General features: G+C 50.0%; 1 protein-coding gene across 12 annotated transcripts in view; it reads left to right on the plus strand.

The window, feature by feature from the left end:
* C2CD5 (C2 calcium dependent domain containing 5) overlaps positions 1 to 21,969 on the plus strand; it is a 73,614-nt gene that overhangs the window by 41,427 nt on the left and 10,218 nt on the right. For 8 of the 12 annotated variants that reach the window (XM_088454771.1, XM_088454776.1, XM_088454768.1 and 5 more), the window contains 7 exons: positions 7,789 to 7,903; positions 10,174 to 10,338; positions 11,664 to 11,855; positions 12,856 to 13,042; positions 20,787 to 20,951; positions 21,066 to 21,206; positions 21,529 to 21,592. In XM_088454771.1, coding sequence (XP_088310897.1) covers positions 7,789 to 7,903; positions 10,174 to 10,338; positions 11,664 to 11,855; positions 12,856 to 13,042; positions 20,787 to 20,951; positions 21,066 to 21,206; positions 21,529 to 21,592 — 1,029 coding nt within the window. The remainder of the gene's footprint in view (positions 1 to 7,788; positions 7,904 to 10,173; positions 10,339 to 11,663; positions 11,856 to 12,855; positions 13,043 to 20,786; positions 20,952 to 21,065; positions 21,207 to 21,528; positions 21,593 to 21,969) is intronic. The other 4 variants (XM_088454778.1, XM_088454772.1, XM_088454777.1 and 1 more) reach the window with 1 other exon arrangement.

The following is a 21,969-nucleotide window of genomic DNA, read 5'->3' on the forward strand; positions in this document are numbered from 1 at the left end:
TGAACGGTAATATAGATAGGTGCTGTGACGCTGAGCCCCTGATGATACACAGATCACATATAAAAGAATAGAGGAACTAGAGCTAAGTGTTGAATGGTAATATAGTTAGGTGCTGTGACACTGAGCCCCTGATGATACACAGATAGGTGCTGTGACACTGAGCCCCTGATGATACACATGTGCTGTGATGCTGAGCCCCTGATGATACACAGATAGGTGCTGTGATGCTGAGCCCCTGATGATACACAGATAGGTGCTGTGACGCTGAGCCCCTGATGATACACAGGTGCTGTGACGCTGAGCCCCTGATGATACACAGATAGGTGCTGTGACGCTGAGCCCCTGATGATACACAGAAAACATATAAAAGAATAGAGGAACTGGAGCTAAGTGTTGGGGGTAATATAGATAGGTGCTGTGACGCTGAGCCCCTGATGATACACAGATAACATATAAAAGAATAGAGGAACTGGAGCTAAGTGTTGGGGGGTAATACAGATAGGTGCTGTGACGCTGAGCCCCTGATGATACACAGATAACATATAAAAGAATAGAGGAACTGGAGCTAAGGGTTGGGGGGGTAATATACATAGGTGCTGTGACGCTGAGCCCCTGATGATACACAGATAACATATAAAAGAATAGAGGAACTGGAGCTAAGTGTTGGGGGGTAATATACATAGGTGCTGTGACGCTGAGCCCCTGATGATACACAGATAACATATAAAAGAATAGAGGAACTGGAGCTAAGTGTTGGGGGGTAATATAGATAGGTGCTGTGACGCTGAGCCCCTGATGATACACAGATAACATATAAAAGAATAGAGGAACTGGAGCTAAGTGTTGGGGGGTAATATACATAGGTGCTGTGACGCTGAGCCCCTGATGATACACAAAAAACATAAAAGAATAGAGGAACTGGAGCTAAGTGTTGGGGGGTAATATAGATAGGTGCTGTGACGCTGAGCCCCTGATGATACACAGATAACATATAAAAGAATAGAGGAACTGGAGCTAAGGGTTGGGGGGGTAATATAGATAGGTTCTGTGACGCCGAGCCCCTGATGATACACAGATAGGTGCTGTGACGCTGAGCCCCTGATGATACACAGATAACATATAACAGAATAGAGGAACTGGAGCTAAGTGTTGGGGGGGTAATATAGATAGGTGCTGTGACGCTGAGCCCCTGATGATACACAGATAGGTGCTGTGACGCTGAGCCCCTGATGATACACAGGTGCTGTGACGCTGAGCCCCTGATGATACACAGATAGGTGCTGTGACGCTGAGCCCCTGATGATACACATGTGCTGTGACGCTGAGCCCCTGATGATACACAGATAGGTGCTGTGACGCTGAGCCCCTGATGATACACAGATAACTTCCATTTCCGTTCTGTAGCTAATGTTATAGCATCTGCTTAGCTAGGCCTGTGATAGTCCCTTTACAGGCAAACTGTTTGTAATTAACATATCAAAAGCTTTTTGTAAAGACCACAATGGGTTTTACCCAAGTTCCGATTTATTAACCTGAAGTAGTTTATGTTTGCAAAGAACAGAAAATGTTACATTGTTGGGGTGTTTTGTTCTCTTTATATTTTAGTGCATTGTTTTTTTTTCAAAGTGATCAAGTTTGTTGCAAATTGTACATATAGGATGTGTAGCCTACACGTAACGTATAACTGACGGGGGCGCGTCTGCGTCACTGACGGGGGGCGTAGGTAGGAACATTTCTTCTTGTCCGCATTTCACTGAGCTGCCATAGTTTCTGTATGTTACGTCACCAGATCCGAGCATGCACCAATCTACCCATTTATGGCTACTGTCTGCTATCTCTGCCTTGCCAACCCTAGCTCACGAACGCTTCCGCTGCTGCCCGAGAGAAGAGGGAACCCTCTGTAGTCTGATGACCCGCTCCCCCGCTTACCCCACCCCCCTTCCCCCCACAATCTAGTGTATTTGTAAATCCTTAGTGTTAAGATGCTATGATGGTGTGGCTGGTGTCAGACTGCTTACATAGCGCTGCTTGTGACCATACACAAACATGGCGGGTATTGCACTCCATTCACGGCGCACCACGCAGCATGGTTTCCGCAATGTACGTATGACGAGCCAGGTAAGTTACTGAACCGTGTTCTTCACATGTCACACCTCGCCCTGAACACGCATATGAATACTGTGGGGCGCAGTAGGCTCGGTTAGTGGTTGCTGCTCACACACATAATCCCAGATGGTAGGATACGGGTAGCTGGTCCTCTGTCTGTTGTGCATGCTCTGTGACTCACACACATAATCCCAGATGGTAGAGAACGGGTAGCTGGTCCTCTGTCTCTTCTGTCTGTTGTGCATGCTCTGTGATTCACACAATCCCAGATGGTAGGGAACGGGTAGCTGGTCCTCTGTCTGTTGTGCATGCTCTGTGATTCACACACATAATCCCAGATGGGAGGGAATGGGTAGCTGGTCCTCTGTCTGTTGTGCATGCTCTGTGATTCACACAATCCCAGATGGTAGGGAACGGGTAGCTGGTCCTCTGTCTGTTGTGCATGCTCTGTGATTCACACAATCCCAGATGGTAGGGAACGGGTAGCTGGTCCTCTGTCTGTTGTGCATGCTCTGTGACTCACACACATAATCCGAGATGGTAGGGATCGGGTAGCTGGTCCTCTGTCTGTTGTGCATGCTCTGTGACTCACACACATAATCCCAGATGGTAGGGATCGGGTAGCTGGTCCTCTGTCTCCTCTGTCTGTTGTGCATGCTCTGTGACTCACACACATAATCCCAGATGGTAGGGATCGGGTAGCTGGTCCTCTGTCTCCTCTGTCTGTTGTGCATGCTCTGTGACTCACACACATAATCCCAGATGGTAGGATACGGGTAGCTGGTCCTCTGTCTCCTCTGTTGTGCATGCTCTGTGACTCACACACATAATCCCAGATGGTAGGGAACGGGTAGCTGGTCCTCTGTCTCCTCTGTTGTGCATGCTCTGTGACTCACACACATAATCCCAGATGGTAGGGAACGGGTAGCTGGTCCTCTGTCTCCTGTCTGTTGTGCATGCTCTGTGATTTACAAACATAATCCCAGATTGTAGGGAACGGGTAGCTGGTCCTCTGTCCCCTCTGTCTGTTGTGCATGCTCTGTGATTTACACACATAATCCCAGATGGTAGGGAACGGGTAGCTGGTCCTCTGTCCCCTCTGTCTGTTGTGCATGCTCTGTGATTTACACACATAATCCCAGATGGTAGGGAACGGGTAGCTGGTCCTCTGTCTCCTCTGTTGTTGTGCATGCTCTGTGACTCACACACATTGGAGCTCATTCAGAGTCGGTCATGAGCGCTGAACGCTCCCGACCGACTCGATGTTTCCCCACAGCGCATGCGCACGACGGACCCGGCTGCGTCGTGCGCATGCGCGAGACCCGGCTGATGACGGGTGATCCGTCGTTAGGGGTCTCGTCGTAGACGGGGCGAGCTGTCGATGTTGAGTGACAGCTCGCCCAGTTTGCTGGGCGGGCCGGAGGCGTGCCTGGCCAAACGGAGACGTTCCAGTAGGAACGCTTGCCGTTTGGGGGCGGCCCCACTGACATCATCAGTGGGGAACTTCCTGCTCGATCAGAGCAGGAAGCTCCCTGGGGCTTAAGGTTGACGAGACCCTACCTTAGGGTCTCGTCGTAAACCCGATGGTCGCGATGGTCTTGACCATCGCGACCTTCACCCTTGTCGGTCGTTAGAGCTGTGGGTGTTAACCCACAGCCTAACGACCGACATGGAGGCGGCTGTTCAGGATGCAAGCAGCCGCCCTGTTTCTGAACGACCGCTTGCATCCTACGACCGCCTCTGAATGAGGCCCATAATCCCAGATGGTAGGATACGGGTAGCTGGTCCTCTGTCTGTTGTGCATGCACTGTGACTCACACACACAATCCCAGATGGTAGGGAACGGGTAGCTGGTCCTCTGTCTCTTCTGTCTGTTGTGCATGCTCTGTGACTCGCACACATAATCCCAGATGGTAGGGAACGGGTAGCTGGTCCTCTGTCTGTTGTGCATGCTCTGTGACTCACACACTTAATCCCAGATGGTAGGGATCGGGTAGCTGGTCCTCTGTCTCTTCTGTCTGTTGTGCATGCTCTGTGACTCACACACATAATCCCAGATGGTAGGATACGGGTAGCTGGTCCTCTGTCTGTTGTGCATGCTCTGTGACTCACACACACAATCCCAGATGGTAGGGAACGGGTAGCTGGTCCTCTGTATCCTCTGTCTGTTGTGCATGCTCTGTGACTCACACACACAATCCCAGATGGTAGGGAACAGGTAGCTGGTCCTCTGTATGTTGTGCATGCTCTGTGACTCACACACACAATCCCAGATGGTAGGGAACGGGTAGCTGGTCCTCTGTCTGTTGTGCATGCTCTGTGACTCACACACACAATCCCAGATGGTAGGGAACGGGTAGCTGGTCCTCTGTCTCCTGTCTGTTGTGCATGCTCTGTGATTTACAAACATAATCCCAGATTGTAGGGAACGGGTAGCTGGTCCTCTGTCCCCTCTGTCTGTTGTGCATGCTCTGTGATTTACACACATAATCCCAGATGGTAGGGAACGGGTAGCTGGTCCTCTGTCCCCTCTGTCTGTTGTGCATGCTCTGTGATTTACACACATAATCCCAGATGGTAGGGAACGGGTAGCTGGTCCTCTGTCTCCTCTGTTGTTGTGCATGCTCTGTGACTCACACACATTGGAGCTCATTCAGAGTCGGTCATGAGCGCTGAACGCTCCCGACCGACTCGATGTTTCCCCACAGCGCATGCGCACGACGGACCCGGCTGCGTCGTGCGCATGCGCGAGACCCGGCTGATGACGGGTGATCCGTCGTTAGGGGTCTCGTCGTAGACGGGGCGAGCTGTCGATGTTGAGTGACAGCTCGCCCAGTTTGCTGGGCGGGCCGGAGGCGTGCCTGGCCAAACGGAGACGTTCCAGTAGGAACGCTTGCCGTTTGGGGGCGGCCCCACTGACATCATCAGTGGGGAACTTCCTGCTCGATCAGAGCAGGAAGCTCCCTGGGGCTTAAGGTTGACGAGACCCTACCTTAGGGTCTCGTCGTAAACCCGATGGTCGCGATGGTCTTGACCATCGCGACCTTCACCCTTGTCGGTCGTTAGAGCTGTGGGTGTTAACCCACAGCCTAACGACCGACATGGAGGCGGCTGTTCAGGATGCAAGCAGCCGCCCTGTTTCTGAACGACCGCTTGCATCCTACGACCGCCTCTGAATGAGGCCCATAATCCCAGATGGTAGGATACGGGTAGCTGGTCCTCTGTCTGTTGTGCATGCACTGTGACTCACACACACAATCCCAGATGGTAGGGAACGGGTAGCTGGTCCTCTGTCTCTTCTGTCTGTTGTGCATGCTCTGTGACTCGCACACATAATCCCAGATGGTAGGGAACGGGTAGCTGGTCCTCTGTCTGTTGTGCATGCTCTGTGACTCACACACTTAATCCCAGATGGTAGGGATCGGGTAGCTGGTCCTCTGTCTCTTCTGTCTGTTGTGCATGCTCTGTGACTCACACACATAATCCCAGATGGTAGGATACGGGTAGCTGGTCCTCTGTCTGTTGTGCATGCTCTGTGACTCACACACACAATCCCAGATGGTAGGGAACGGGTAGCTGGTCCTCTGTCTGTTGTGCATGCTCTGTGACTCACACACACAATCCCAGATGGTAGGGAACGGGTAGCTGGTCCTCTGTCTGTTGTGCATGCTCTGTGACTCACACACACAATCCCAGATGGTAGGGAATGGGTAGTTGGTCCTCTGTATCCTCTGTCTGTTGTGCATGCTCTGTGACTCACACACACAATCCCAGATGGTAGGGAACGGGAAGCTGGTCCTCTGTCTGTTGTGCATGCTCTGTGACTCACACACACAATCCCAGATGGTAGGGAACGGGTAGCTGGTCCTCTGTCTGTTGTGCATGCTCTGTGACTCACACACACAATCCCAGATGGTAGGGATCGGGTAGCTGGTCCTCTGTCTCTTCTGTCTGTTGTGCATGCTCTGTGACTCACACACATAATCCCAGATGGTAGGGAACGGGTAGTTGGTCCTCTGTATCCTCTGTCTGTTGTGCATGCTCTGTGACTCACACACATAATCCCAAATGGTAGGGATCGGGTAGCTGGTCCTCTGTCTGTTGTGCATGCTCTGTGATTTACACACATAATCCCAGATGGTAAGGAACGGGTAGCTGGTCCTCTGTCTGTTGTGCATGCTCTGTGACTCACACACACAATCCCAGATGGTAGGATACGGGTAGCTGGTCCTCTGTCTGTTGTGCATGCTCTGTGACTCACACACATAATCCCAAATGGTAGGGATCGGGTAGCTGGTCCTCTGTATGTTGTGCATGCTCTGTGGCAAACAGTATTATTTTGTAATATTCTCCTTTTTTTCATCTTTCTGCGCTCACATGAAAGTGGAAGACTAGTAATGTACACGGCATAAATGACCGCCCTGATTAGCTGCCTCCAACTCTCAATTCATAGATTTATTTTTCCTGGATGTGAAGTTAAACCAGATAAGCCTGAAAATAGGGTGACGTAACGCCGATCACCATTGGAGCGCTTGTCAGTGGCTGCACGCTTTGCAGGACGTTAGTTCATTTAATCGAATGTAAAAATAAAAAATATTTATTTATGTTAGAGAAGATTATTCTCTGCTCAGCTGTCTCAAGTAAGTGTGGTCAGATAGCAGTGTGGTCTACTCCCTTCACTGTTCACTCCTTTAGGATTAGGCAGCTACAATGAATGTTGTGATGGGTACACACTATGCGATATGTCGTTCAATCAGCTGCCGAACAACATATCTCATAGTGCACCACACAGTTCACAGACCTATCACAGCCGATGCCGATATATCTCGCAGATATATCGGTACGTCTGGCTGTGTGTGCGGCCGACCAACCCATATGCTGGCCCAGGAACCGCCGACAGTGACCTCACTACCGGGCGACGCACTGGTATGTGTGTATGCACAATATGGTTTGTGCGTACCACTTACCAAACCGTTGGAAAGGCAGGCGGCCGATCCATCGCTCAGGGGTGTACCCAGCATTCGTTTTTTATTTTTTTTGCAACAATATTGCTGCACCCTGACAAATGGTTAACCCTTGGTGGTGCGACGGAGTAGCTGAAAATCTCATTTATCTGCCTTAAAGCAGCAGAAAAATTCTAATGTGTCTGAAGTATCTTGTTTTTTAATCTGGGGGTTTGTATTAGAGTTAACGGCAGTGAGAACCTCTCTAAATTGTGTCATTGGTAAGTTAGAGGTGCTCTGCAGTAACCAGTGACCGCCACATGCGTATACTTAGTACTATCGTATTATTCTTCCCGCACAAATACCGCCCTAAGCGATAGGTTTACTACGACCAGTGGATTTCTAACGGCAATAATAATTATTGCTGAATGAGCCTGATTTAGGATTAATTACTGCTGCCGTTTGAAATCCATCGGTGAAATCCACCAATCACTGGCTGCAAATCTACCCCTAAGCGTCTGACCGCGTTTTGCCGCTCTCATTGCATTTTTAATAAGCTACAATTTTCCTATTTAACAATGTAACTAGATTCTGGGATATTTATGTGTCATTATATATATATCCTAGCTAGGATCTCCATTCCGCCGCGCCTCACAATACACATAATGGTTCAGGTGTTATTAGACGTGTAAATCTGTCGTGTTGGTTTTATATCGGCTGCTCTTTCCTGTACTTCCAGATGAACCGGAAACGAGAGACGCCTGGTGGGCTGAAATCCGTCAGGAGATAAAGTCTCACGCCAAAGCTCTGGGCTGTCACGCCGTCGTAGGCTACAGTGAGTCCACCAGTATTTGGTGAGTAAGTTGGAGGCCTGTAACTACCATGAAGTTACCTGAAGTCTCAGGGTCTCATTCAGACCCGGTCGCAAGCGCCGATGCGCTCGCAACCGGGTCGATGGTCCCCACAGAGCATGCGCACTACGGAGCCGGTTCTGTCGTGCACATGCGCGAGACCCGACTAGCGACGGGCGCTCCGTCGCTAGGGGTCTCGTAGCAGATGGGGCGAGCTGTTGATGTTGAGTGACAGCTCGCCCCATTTGCTGGGTGGGACGGGGGCGTGCCTGCCCAAACGGAGGCGTTCCGGTCGGAACGCTTGCCGTTTGGGGGCGGCCCCACTGACATCATTGATGATGTCAGTGGGGAACTTCCTGCTCAAACAGAGCAGGAAGTTCCCTGGGGCTTACGAGAGCCCAGACCCAACCTTAGGGTCTGGTCGTAAGCCCCGATGGTCGCGATGGTGATGTCCATCGTGACCATCACCCTGGTCGGTCGCTAGAGCTGTGGCTGGTAACCCACAGCCTAGCGATCGACCAGAAGGCGGCACTTAAAAAAGTAAGTGGCCGCCCTCATTCAGAGCGATCGCTTGCAGCAAGCGATCGCTCTGAATGAGGTCCTCAGTGTCTTCAGACCTCGATCTCTCAGAGGGGTACAGTGTCGGGGGGTCGTCACTGTAGCTGATTATAGGGAAGAGAGAGCTGAACTAGAATAAACAGTCTCTGTTCCGTTCTATTGGTTTCTAATCTACCGATCCTGGTCTTATAGTTTCCAAGTCTGTCACAGGGATGTTTAATGGATAAGTGTTAGCTCTGGGGGTTCTTTCAGTGTTTATTGCTAATAATGCTGTCAGCCCCCCACCAACACCATCTGCGGTGTTACTGTGTAACCCCAGCACTGCCTCCCTGGCTGCACAGCAGCTGATTACAGTCCGGGGTGGCAGAGGGTCACCTGGTGGCTGGTTACCTTAGCGGGAAGGAGGGATGGCAGCCTCAGCTCCTGGGAGTGTGACAGCCCAGCGCCTCTCTCCCGGCCCGTCACTACATGGGGGATTCACAGGTAAGGTGCTGGCGGCTGATGCCCCTCCAAATCGCTGGCTGGCTGGCTGGCAGTGTGATCACTGAATGGTTGGCATTAAGTTATGGCATCACAAACGACTGCCCAGGTTTGCCCAATGGTAGTGCCAGCCCTGACTGCACGTTCTGGTTTCTGAACTGTCAACAAGCACTTTGTGAATTTCTAAAATCTCCTAATAGGGGAATCTCTCCCGGCTTTCTCTTAGGTTTGCTCATTAAACAGTGTCTTATATTTGAGAGACAAGAATAACAATGATTACAGGGAAGAGTTGCAGCCAGTCAGGTTATGTTCTGCAGTCACCGTCCGCTGCTGAAGTCCCCTCTGTGTCATACACTATAATGAAGGGCCCCTCCGCACACTACATAGAGATCATTGCAGAGGGCACTGCTCAGTGCAGAATCCACCTGCTGCAGGACAGTCACCAGCATCAGTGCTGCCACCAAGTGGCCAAACGCAGTCACAACCTTCATTCTTGAGGCACTATCTCAAATTGCGTTTTGTTTTTTTTTTGTTTGTTTTTTAACTTTTAATATAGTTATTATAACAAACGAATGTATATTTTTTCAAAATGTAGTATAGCAATTGTGGGGCAAAAATATAATTTCCCTGTTAAACAATGTCTGTAGTAAAGATAACATTTGCCCAGGGAATGTCTGTTTTCTCGTTTTATTATTGGGACCCCAGCTGTGCCTCCTTTCGGGGGGGGGGGGGGTGTGGGTACCGGATTCCGGCACTCGGGATCCCGCCGATCAGAACCCGACGCCAGCATCCCGACAGGGTTAAGATACCGACACCTGTCTGTCAGTAAACCCTGCCCCTCCCTCCACAGCCAAAACCTAACCCCCCTACCTTAATTTATTGGATGCATATATCCATCAGCACTAACCACGACCTGTCCTCGCCTTGTCACATCCGTTACATGAGCTTGTATCTAAATCATGCACAGCGCTAACACCTGCAGAGACTATAATAGAAAATATAATTTGAAATGGGAGGTTTCGGAGCGGACAAATCTGTGGATCATTATCTGTTAGTAAATGTCTTGTTATCTTCCCTCGTTTGGGTTTAGTTCCTCTATAAACACGTATAACGTCCCCATAATGCAGATTACCCTAGCACTACGACATATGTGAATGCGTTCCTTGTAGAGGTGAGGATCCTGCTGACTGTATGACGTCTCTGATCTCTGGCTGTTGTTTGCTGTCTCCTTGCAGTGAGGAAGTCTGCATCCTGTCTGCCTCCGGTACAGCCTCCGTACTGAACCCCCGGTTCCTGCAGGACGCCGCCGGCGAATGCTGTTTGGAGCAAAGGTTGTCTGCGCACCCCGGCTTCTTTATAGGGACAGAGAAGGGAGAGTTTGATAGCAATGCCGGCCTTGGGTAGGTCACGTTGTTATAGGGCAGAGTGCAGGATGAAAGCTTCACTCCTTGTAACTAACATCTCCAGAGGTAACTCTGTGCCCAGGCCTGGGGGGCACGTACCAGGGCATTGTCCAGTGCAGACTAATATCAGGATTGTTTTATTGTCTTCTTCACAATCAAATGCTTTTCTGTTTTACTATTTACTGTGCTTAGATCTGTCCGTATAGACGGTCTTTCCAGTCACCTGATAGAGATGTATCTGATCAGCGGGGGGACGTCCTGTTATTGGGGAAGCAAAGGGGGGCACATTGTGAATATTTATCACAGTATCTGAATATGGTTTTTGTGCATTTTTAAATACTGCAGGTGATCAAGCTCCTTATCATGAAAACACAAACATACAGCGCACAACGGAGCTCATTCAGACCTGATCGCAAGTTGCGGCCGCTCGCTGGCAAAAAGGGGCCCCGGATATTTAAATGAAGTGCTCGCACTGCGTCGCGTAAGGACGCCCACTATGTTTTAGCGATCTACGGCAAAGTGCGCTCGCAAGTGTATAAAAACGCCTCCTTGCCACTCGCAACACACGTCATCTCCGGGAAATGTAGGATTAATAGGGAACATCGAGAGCCATCGGAGCTGCTCGCAGCCCTTTAGGTTGCCTTAACCCGCCGCAAGCACAGCGATCACAGCTAGCTGAATTACATGCAGGTGACGTGTACAATGACGCCACTTTGCTAATTATGCACGCACGTTAAATAGCGTTTTGGCGGCCTGACACGCCTGCGTTCGCACATCCACTCCCCCCCGTTTACAAGCACCTTCCCCTGTTACCACCCACAAACGGCGCTATCTGTCACTCAAAGCAGCGACCTGATAGTGGCTTATGAGCTTCCAAAATCAGATCGCAACGAATGACTTGCGCACGCGCACTGCGAATTATACGCATGCACAGACGGACGAAAATCGCTCAGAGCGAGCGCAACTTAGCGACCGGGTCTGAATCAGGTCCAATGTTCCGAGACATAAAATGACACTTTAATAAGTATCAGAGCTGCTTCTGACGTTTCCCATTTGTTTTCATGACTTCTTAATGTTGTATATTTCATGCTGGAATTATCATTACTTTGTAGTAGTTTGTTCCTTACGGTGCTATTAATATCCTTTACTGTCCATCTGTTCAGCTATATCTCATGTGGCTGCAGCGAAACATTTTAATCTATCGGACATTCTCTTTAACGAAACGCAGAAATGCCGCCGGGCTGCGCAGAGGCCGTTCATTTATGTCACTACGATGTTATTTTCTTAGTTTTGTAATGAAAACGCTTTCTACTTGTATATAGGTCAGAGGAGTCATCGCCCCCGACCTGCGCCTTTTGCCACATCCCGTACGACGAGCTGAACATGCCGTTCCCAGCGCATCTCACTTTCTGCTGCAGCTGCCGGAAGCAGAAGGTTCCCGATGTCTTATTCACCACCATAGATCTGCCCAGCGATGCTCCGATTGTGGGGAAAGGTTGTCTGATACAGGCCAGGTACAGCAGTGGTGCACCCCCAGAAACCCCCCCCCTGACAGACTGTAGAGCAGGCACCATGTTCTTAAGCCCCGCCCACCTCACGGCAAAATGCTGTCATTCGCTGGACAATCGGGAGGAGGCGAAGCCAATATGACTCAATGCCATTAGACCCGCAGAATTTGGCTCCACCCTCTCCTGATTGACCCGTGAATTGTGGCATTTTGCCGCGAGGTGGGCGGGGTTTAAGAACATGGTGCAAGCTGTGTGTGTAATATATGTGTGACCTGTGTGTGTAAGGTATCTGTGACGTGTGTGTATATAAGGGTGGGTGTGTGTGTATGTATGTATATATATTATATATATATATACACACACTGTATACGTGGAAACCCCCCTGTACAGTGACCATGCGGCCGTCCTGATTAATGATAACAATAATTCCTTCGTGGCAGCAATGGGTAACCTACCTCCTGCTGTACGCGGTGAGGGGGTTGTTGGTTACCAAGATTCCCTGCTGCCATAATTAGGTGACATCTAATATCCGTGATAATGTACATTAGGGGGGTATATTCTTCTTTATAATGCACAATATTTATACTACGCTATGCTACAGGCGGCTGCTGGAATTACAGCCACACGGCCTCATTTATTGCGCAGCTGATGTCTTATCACCCATCTGCATTCTCGGCCCTTTTGCTCCATTTCCGGACTTGCTCTGCAGGTGCAAAAATAAGTAAAATAAATTGCGCATCCCCCCAAAAAATAAAAATCTTTCACCTGCGGGAAATACGCCGCGGTTTGGTTCCTGACCGCCCAATCACAGCTAGATTCCTCCAGCAGTTCATGTTTTATGGGTTTTTTTTTTTCTGACCGGTATCATGACCATGCCCTGGCGCTGTGCGTGGGGAGATCAGTACGTGTAGGGGTGCTGGGCGAGGGATTTAGGCTGTAGAGGGGGCAGGACGTCCGGAGCGCTGGAGCATTCACGGAAAATGTCCCTTATTCTGTCCCTGTTCAGGTTGTGTCGCCTGAAGAAGAAAGCGCAGGCGGAGGCGAACGCCACGGCCATCAGCAACTTGCTGCCGTTCATGGAATACGAGCTGCACACCCAGCTGATGAACAAGCTGAAGCTGAAGGGCATGAATGCCCTGTTTGGGCTGAGGATACAGATTACTGTCGGGGAGAACATGCTCCTGGGGCTGGCGGTAAGTAACCGCCATTAATCAGAGTAATAATCTCCTCATATCTCAGCCATCGGTCATTGCTGGACGGTAATCCGGGCAGCTCCGGTGTCTCTGTCATTTACGCTGTGTCAGGACTAGAGAATGATGGAGAGACAGGCGTGCGGTGTGACTGTCTGTGTTTATTAGCCGTCCGTGGACTGTGTGGAGTTACCTGACCCATAGTATTGGGTATGACGAATCCCTTGTGATTGCCCCACTCTGAGCTGCCTCCCCTGGTGTTGGGGGAAGTCGGGTGCAAGTTACTCATAATTCATCTTAGATCTATTGCGTGTCTACTGTAAAAGAAAGCGAAGGCGTCCTACTGTGCATGGGGCTCAGCCTGCGCTCTCACCGTACGCCATGTCCCCACGCGCTCTCTCTCACTGCGCTACAGTTCAGTGATCCCCAGAATCCATTCAGACAGCGCGATGAAGGCAGCTTGGTTAGAAGCCGGGGTGTGCGGGGAGGATGGTGGTATGGTCCATCACAATGAAGCGTAATACTCTACATTAGACACATTATTAGAAAGCTGTCTCCTGCTGTACATCCTATGTAGGTCTAATACCCCAGATATATAATCTGGAAGGGGTCTTCGTCAGAGCCAGGTCTTGCAGCTTTTCTTTCTGCGCTCATTCTGCCACAAGGGGCTCGGAGCAATATTCGCAGTCTCGGCCAGCATGGAACGTCAGCAGACGTGGTGAATGTCATTTTTCTACTTCAGGGTCCATAGGGGGTCCACAGGGTTGACCTTGGGGTATAGGTTGGGAACCAAATCCGGGCACCACGCAGTTAAAGCTTTTAGCTCCCAGGATGCACTTGGGTCCACTCTCCCTATAACCCCGCCCCCCAGCCAGAGGCACCTCAGTTTAAGTTGGTGCCCGGCCGGAGTCGGGTCACCGTTACTGCAGGGGGGCTGCTTAGCAGCCTCTAAGCTTAAAAGAGTTTTGTTTTATTATTTTTTTACTACTCTTCAGAGCGGCAGCATCAGACTGTCCAATGGACGTCTGAGCTGCCGCTCCTACACCCCGCCGGCGCTGCGACGCCAGTACAGATCTGGGGATCGCAGCGGGACCCCAGAGTCTGTACTAGCCGGGCTCTGGAGGAATCCCTGGGCTGCTGCCGGATCGACGGGGACAGGTAAGTCGCGTGGTCACCGCTTGCGGTGACCCGCGTGTACATGCAGCCTTATGCCTCCGGTCTCTGGGGACAGACCGGAGGCGCTAGCGGTGGCGGCGGGCTCCCCCTCCATGGAGGCATACCCCGCGTGTCCACAGCCCACCAGGGATTATAGCGGCAGCGGGAGCCGGCATCCCGGGGGGTTAATTGCTAGCCAGGGGAGGAAGCCTTCCCTGTCTAGCGGCTCCTCCCCTCAGCTCAGCGCGCCTTTCAATAATACAGTCTGGCGTCGCTGAGCTGCTTCCTCCGCGGGCCACGCTTCTTCTGAGGTCTCCAGCGGCCATTTTCTCTCTGTGGTGCTGCAGAACTCTTAGGATGACAGTGAGCCCAGTCCCCCTGCGTACCTGGCCATTTGGGTGTACACAGCGCTATAGCCTTCCCAGACACTGAATCTGGGCAGTTGAATGTAGCGACATTGTGCAGTATATTATATGTCCTGCTTATGTATGTATATATATTTTTCTGCATTGTATGTGACTTTTGCTAGTGCTGACTGTCTGCTTTTTCTCTCACCTGTCAGTGTATATCTATCCCTTTTCTTTATCTGCCCTAATACAGGTGTACCTGGGGTGGTTCTGAGACCTCACATATATATATTTGTTAATATCTGTGAGGTTTGTCACATACTGTTGCGTGCTGCACGTTGCCATATTTTAGATGGAACTGTGAGTTGCATACGCTGATAATGGGTCCCTGCAGCTAATCTTAGCGTCAGTCAGGACCGGTATGGCGCTGCTTAATATTTCCGTCAAGATAGTCAGATATATCTGACCAGGAGATTGCACACGATACTGCACCCATTATTGCTATCCTGCAAGTCATAGCCTGCAGGAATTAGTGCGGAGGATTTTAACTCAGAAAGGTTTATGTATGCGGCACCATCTGGCGCCGGGCCCCTTGCACGACCCCCTTAAAGGGCGGTTTATTTCTCAGGATCCTCTCCTTTGAGGATCGCCGGGCGGGCCCCATTGTCGTCACTCGCTTGGAGTTACTTCACCATACTGCCCTTTTGAACTCGGGGTATCTCGCAATTTCTTGCAATTTACCCCTGTGCAACAGACTGTCGCTCCCCGCCGGGGTTTTTCACAGTACATGAATTACCTCCGATACCACATCGGTCTGTCATTCCCCTTGCAGGGTTTACCACAACGGCCACCCTGGTGGATGTTGTTTTATAGAAATACTAATTGGCGTGATATACGTCCTGTGGTTACTGACCAGTGGCTCTGCCGTGAACTGGATGGTATATTCGGCTCTTTCCCTCTCACATGGGGGGAGCCGATTTCAAGTATTATTATCCCTGCTTTGGGGCTGGTAGCCAGGCTCATTCTGGATATAGAGAATGTCGATCCTGCACCTGTATCATACATCTCCCGTTTTCTGCCCAGCGGGTGGATCTCATAGCGGGAGTCTGGCTGTCCCCAGATACGAGGAGTCACAAAGGCCTCCTGTTTCCCGTTCCCTGAGGGTCCTCACAAGTAATGGAAATCCCCTTCTGGGATGGATTTGTATGTTAATCATCGGGTTACAGGCATTAATACGCCTCCCATCCCGGCCTGGACGGATTTTACGGATCCGTAGGTGGTAACTTTGCCTGAATTCAATGTACTCGTTTTCAGGGCCTGTTGCCCGTCCTACCATGGCCATCGCATGGTGATGCTTTTGTGACGTTTTTCCCCTCCAACACGTCCTGAGGTTCAAATATCTTTTGCCGCTCACATAAAATATGCAGTGGTCATATGTGGGATTACCTCATGGGATGCCGGTCTTCTAACTTTCAGGGTTTCGGCGGCGTCTGTATCCGCCGCAGTACCCTATGGCTGCGTTATGGGAAAGCAGAGGTGCACACTCCTTCCATGGGGAAGATCTTGTTTGGTCCTGACCTTGACAAGATCGTTGCATCATTGGCAGTATCACTAATGGGGAGATACCGTCTTTAGCTACTCCCACTACATTCGGACTAACTCTGTTAAGTCTTTTTGTCCTCAGGGTCAGCCTAAAGGCCTGTTTTTTCCTAGGCTGTCGGCCTCCATGGGGGCCACCATATCCAGTACCGAGCAGTCCTGGACTTCCGGACGACCCTGTTTCTACACCTGAGGATATACCCTCAGCCTGACGGGACAGGTCTACATCTGGGGAATTTCCAGAGTGAGGTACTGATTCTCAACGGCCTCTCATTGCTCAGGCAGCCTCCTCACAGGCATTGTTACACGGGCCCTTCTTCAGACCTGATCAGGGCCTTACAATCCCAGAAAGCTATACAGTCTTTGTGGTAAGCAGAGCTATTTCGGCCAACCTCACTATCTCAGTGAGGGACTGGTTGTTCTACTTTCTTTCTGGGGCGGTGACCGACTGGTCCTCATTTGCCTATACTCTGTCTCAAATCCCTGAATCAGATTCCAACGGTGCCTGGACTCAGGTGGAATCGTCCATGCTCCATCATCCGACGTTTGGAACCTGGGGATTTTAGGGTATATCTGAGTATTCAGGATACGTACCTACGGGTACGTACAGAGCCATCTCATCAGCATGGGTTCAGGTTTGCTGTGCCACAGCAACACTTGTAAGTTTCGGGCTCTGCCTTTTGGGACTGTCCTCAACTCCACCGGGGTTTACCAGCCTTATGGATTTTCTGACAGTTCACCTGTTCAGGGTATCCGAATGCTCCTTTCTCTGGACGGTCTCCTGCTTTTAGCAGGATCACCAAGGTACTTTACCGCCAGGTCAGGATAACCGTGGCTTCTTCTCGGCACAGATAATTAGTCAACGGAGAAAAAGTCCTCCCTACATCCCTCACAGGGTTTTCTTCATCTGGGAGCACTGCTGGATTCTCAGACTCTGAGAATTTTTCTGGCGTAAGACAAGATCTCCACTCTTCAACTTGGAGTGTGCGGATATCTACGCATTCGACATATGTCATTACTCTTTGTGATGCGCGGTCTACCAGAGTGTCTACCTTTTGGTAGGGTGGAATGTGCTCAGTTCCATTCCAGACCTTGCCATAATTGACTCCCCTCCAGATGGATCGAGTTTTTCCCATCGGATCGCTGTTCGAACGATGATACTTTCTCCGGAGGCGAGTTGGTCTCTGTCCGGGTGGCTATGGCCATCTCGTCCAGGGTGTTCTTTGCTACAGACAGTGTCTGGTCCGCATTCGTTTCGGGGCAGTTGGACGTCTGTCGTTTCTGTCCTGCCACTTAACTTGTTGATACTTTAGGCTGTCTTGGACCTTCACTCTGGCCTAACCCATATGTCACGGTAAACCTGAATAGGTTCAGTCCGACAGTGTCACAACAGTGACTTCCATCTAGGCAACACTGGTAGTTGGGTGGCAATGTCAGGTATGTCATCCATTCTGACATAGTCCAAGGGTCTTCTCCTGGCCAACTCTGCAGTGTTTATTCCCGGAGCTCTCCATTGGGAAGCGGGCTTCCTCAGCTGTTGCGACGTGCATCCCGGGGACTAGTCTCTTCTCCATGAGAGGTTTCAACTCCTGGTGAGCAGAGGGGGCCTCCCTGAGGGGATTGATCCTCATGGCCTTCTGACTTGATCACACATTACCGGTGTTACAGTCCAGCTCCAGGAGTACTGAAGCTACCTTCAGTGACTCTTTGTCAGTGAAGTGGTCCTTCCACTTTGTGTACCTGTGTCCTCCGGTCTCCCTTCTTCCTCGAGGTCTTCGGAAGTTTAATTCGAGACGGAGGGGTTTTCCTTCTGGGGGCTCCAGTTCGTCCCAGACATCACTGGTACTGAGATTTTCGGAGTCTCCTCATCGATACTCCGTTCCTACTGCTTCACTATCTGGACCTGTTGTCTCAGGGTCCTTTTTTTTCCCTGGACCTGGATCGTTTGTCTTTGACTGCGCCCCTACTGTGGTCCTAGGGCTTCCCTGGCTCTGTCTTCATTGAGATGTTTAGAGCAGATAGGCCAGACTTTGCTGGGATCTGCCACGGACTGTGGCATACATAATTCTTATGGTATCGTACCTGTCGATACGATCCTCCGGTGTCCAGGATTTTCAGATATTCTGGCATTCCTTCCGGCTGGCTTGGGTTTCACCCTTGGCCTGGCCTTCCTGACAGTGCGGATCTCTACACTGTCGGTATGGTTAAGATATGGAATTGCTCCGCTCTGGTATCCAGTTCATCCTTTGGAGTGTTTTCTGGATTATGCCTCCACTTGTCCTCCCTAGGGTCTCCTGGGGAGTTAGTAGTGGTTCTTTGTTCCGTCCGGGGACAGTCAATGGAACTGCTGGTTGTGATAGCCATTACATGGTCTATTGTTTAAGCTCTCTCTCTCTCAGGGTGTTTAAATCAACCAGGAGAGTGTCTGAATTGGGAGCGTTCTCATGTGGCTCCCTCTTCTGGAGGGCATCAGGTCAGGGTGTGAGTTGCTCTCGCCCTGTATTTCTTCTTAGAGTGGTTTTTAGGTTCCATATTATTCTGGAACTTATGGTACGGCCATTCAGTCCCCAGTCTTCTCGGCTGGTGTGGCCTCATTGACTGTGGTCCGGCCTCTTTGGCTTTATATGATCCGTTCAAGTTCCTTATGGTAATCGGACTCCTTATTGCTGGTCTGCGGTTTCTGGTTTTCACAGGAAACGATGGCCGGCCTATAATGAAATGTTGGCTGGATGGCCTCGTATGTCTTCCTCAGGGGCCTACCCATAGGTAGGCATTTCTGTCGTTGAGGCTTGTTTTTTCTCGGGTCATGTAACCCTCGTGGGCGGCTCGTTGTGGCGCCTCGGCTGTTTTGCCTTACTAGGTGTCCACGTGGTCTTCTGTCCAAACCTTTTTTTAAGGTTCTAGGCATTGGTTTCCTTTGCCTCTCAGGATGCTTCCTTTTTGGCGACGGATTCTCCTCTCAGCACAGGAGCGTCCCCACCCTTGGTTGAACTGCTTTGGGACATCCCCAAGGTCAACCCTGTGGACCCCCTATGGACCCTGAAGTAGAAAACAAGAGATATGGTAAGAACTTACCTTTGTTATCTCTGTTTCTACGAAGTCCATAGGGTCCACAGGGCGCCCGCCCTGACGCACCTGGCTTCATATGGGCTGTGTTACTGGTCACCGGTTTCCCGTCTCCTTTTCTGTGAGTATGGTTCTAGAGTGTTCCAGTTTTCTCTCTCTTTTTCTCTCCTCCTCCGGCCTTTGGCTACTTACAAACTGAGGTGCCTCTGGCTGGGGGGTGGGGTTATAGGGAGAGTGGACCCAAGTGCATCCTGGGAGCTAAAAGCTTTAACTGCGTGGTGCCCGGATTTGGTTCCCAACCTATACCCCAAGGTCAACCCTGTGGACCCTATGGACTTCGTAGAAACAGAGATAACAAAGGTAAGTTCTTACCATATCTCTTGTTATACAGCCTTGTTCTCGCGTTCAGTAACACAGATCGCACTTGCACGCACAGGGCCTGATGGAGCGTAAGTGCCCCCAAGTTGCGTGCATGGAACCGAGTGCGTATATTTGCCTCTGTCTTCTACGATATAACTGGCGGTTACATGTCAGTCATTTGCTGTCTCAGAGTAATATAACTAGTGATTACGTGTCTGATGTCTCCGAGTGATATAACAGGAGGTTACGTGTCTGCTGTCGTTACGTGTCTCCGAGTGATATAACTGGTTACGTGTCAATCATCTGCTTCCTCCGAGTAATATAACTGGTGGTTACGTGTCAATCATCTGCTTCCTCCGAGTAATATAACTGGTGGTTACGTGTCAATCATCTGCTTCCTCCGAGTAATATAACTGGTGGTTACGTGTCAGTCATCTGCTGTTTCCGAATGATATAACTGGTGGTTACGTGTCAGTCGTCTGCTGTCTCCGAGTGATATAACTGGTGGTTACGTGTCTGCTGTCTCCAGGTGATATAACTGGTTGCGTGTCAGTCATCTGCTGTTTCCGAGTAATATAACTGGTTACGTGTCAGTCGTCTGCTGTCTCCGAGTGATATAACTGGTGATTACGTGTCAGTCGTCCCTGTCTCCGAGTGATATAACTGGTGGTTTCATGTCTGCTGTCTCCAGGTGATATAACTGGTTACGTGTCAGTCGTCTGCTGTCTCCGAGTGATATAACTGGTGGTTACATATCAGTCATCTGCTGTCTCCGAGTAATATAACTGGTGGTTACGTGTCAGTCGTCGCTGTCTCCGAGTGATATAACTGGTGGTTTCATGTCTGCTGTCTCCGGGTGATATAACAGGCGGTTGGTTATGTGTCAGTCATCTGCTGTCACCGAGTGATATAACTGGTGATTACGTGTCTGCTGTCTCCTTGTGATATAACTGGTGATTACGTGTTACAAAGAATTTATTATTTTTTTAAGGTCATTAGTTTTAATATGAAGGAGACACTTTTATTCACCTTTCTATATCGCCTATATTATTAAAGTGATGTATAAGGGATTTGGATTAGATTAAGTTTATATTCAGCTTGTGATACGCAAATAATTGTCTGTGGCATAATGGCAAGCGTGGTACTAATAGCGCCCGCTTTCAGGCGGACCTGTCCTCACCTTGCCCTGTGTACTGCGTAACTGCTGGCTTTTTTATTAGTCCGCCACAGGTGTGTATCTGGCAGCGCTCCCCACCCCCGGGGGCATTCAGATCGCTGGCAAGACCCCCAGCGATGGATCCTACGAGCAACATGTTTCCTACATGCAGAAGAAGATCAATGAAACTATTGCGAAGAACAAAGAACTTTACGAGATCAACCCCCCAGTAAGTGACAGCGTGGGGCTCATCCTCTGCGTGGTCATTTGTCCGTACGTTTTCATACACATCTGTAAATATCTTTGTAATTATTTCCGCATCAATTTTCACATTTTACCGCAGGAAATTGTGGAGGAAACGGTGGGTTCCCCCATCCCAGAGCCCCGGCAGAGGATCGGAGTCATCCGCTCCCAGTCTGAGAGCTCAGATGAAGTTATGGAGCTGGACCTGTCTCATGGTAAAAAGGACGCCTTTGTCCTGGAGGTGAGAGGCCGGGAGACCCTCTCGCACGTACTTACCCTTGTCTGATGCTCCCTGTGCCACTATCAGCAGCCCCTGCATTGCAGAACCTAGGAGGGGCAGATTCCCATCCTCCATAAACGGCGCCCACTGCTCCCATTTATGAACAGGCATAATATCAGTATATATATATATATATATATATATATATATATATCTGTGTGTGTGTGTGTGTGTGTGTGTGTGTGATGTAAAAAAAAATCCAAACCTGTCAGCTCACTTGGAGGGAGCAGCGGTAAGAGACATAGCGATGCGGACTGGAACCTGCGCTATTTGTTTATTTCAGATTGATGATACCGACGCAGTGGAAGACGTACATTCTCTCCTAACAGACGTGGCGCCACCTGCAGGTAATGTAGTGGCAATACACCCACCGTGTCCACTATATATAATCTAACACGGGACAATTCAGTTATTTTCTTGGCAGCTATTTAATTTTTAGGCACCAGAGGGAGCGCTTCAATAGTTGCTCTGTATGAGCGAGAGAGCCTTCGGCGCCGGCATTTCTGTTTGCATCCTCAGGAGGGTGCGAGCAAAAGTGTACGAGAAACCCGCAGTTATGGCGCCCTAACCAGGACTTTAGATGGGTTTGGCCGTTTTACACCACTCATTAATTTTCGCAACAATTGATTCGCCCCCACAATAACCACATTTGTTTTGCAGTTATTTACGGAATGACTAATGTAATGATATTTATCTGGGGCTAGGACATCTTATATTGCCTGTG

This window comes from Taudactylus pleione, unplaced genomic scaffold, assembly GCF_031769625.1.
Source record: "Taudactylus pleione unplaced genomic scaffold, aTauple2 ptg000632l, whole genome shotgun sequence".
In the NCBI taxonomy this organism is placed as follows: domain Eukaryota; kingdom Metazoa; phylum Chordata; class Amphibia; order Anura; family Myobatrachidae; genus Taudactylus; species Taudactylus pleione.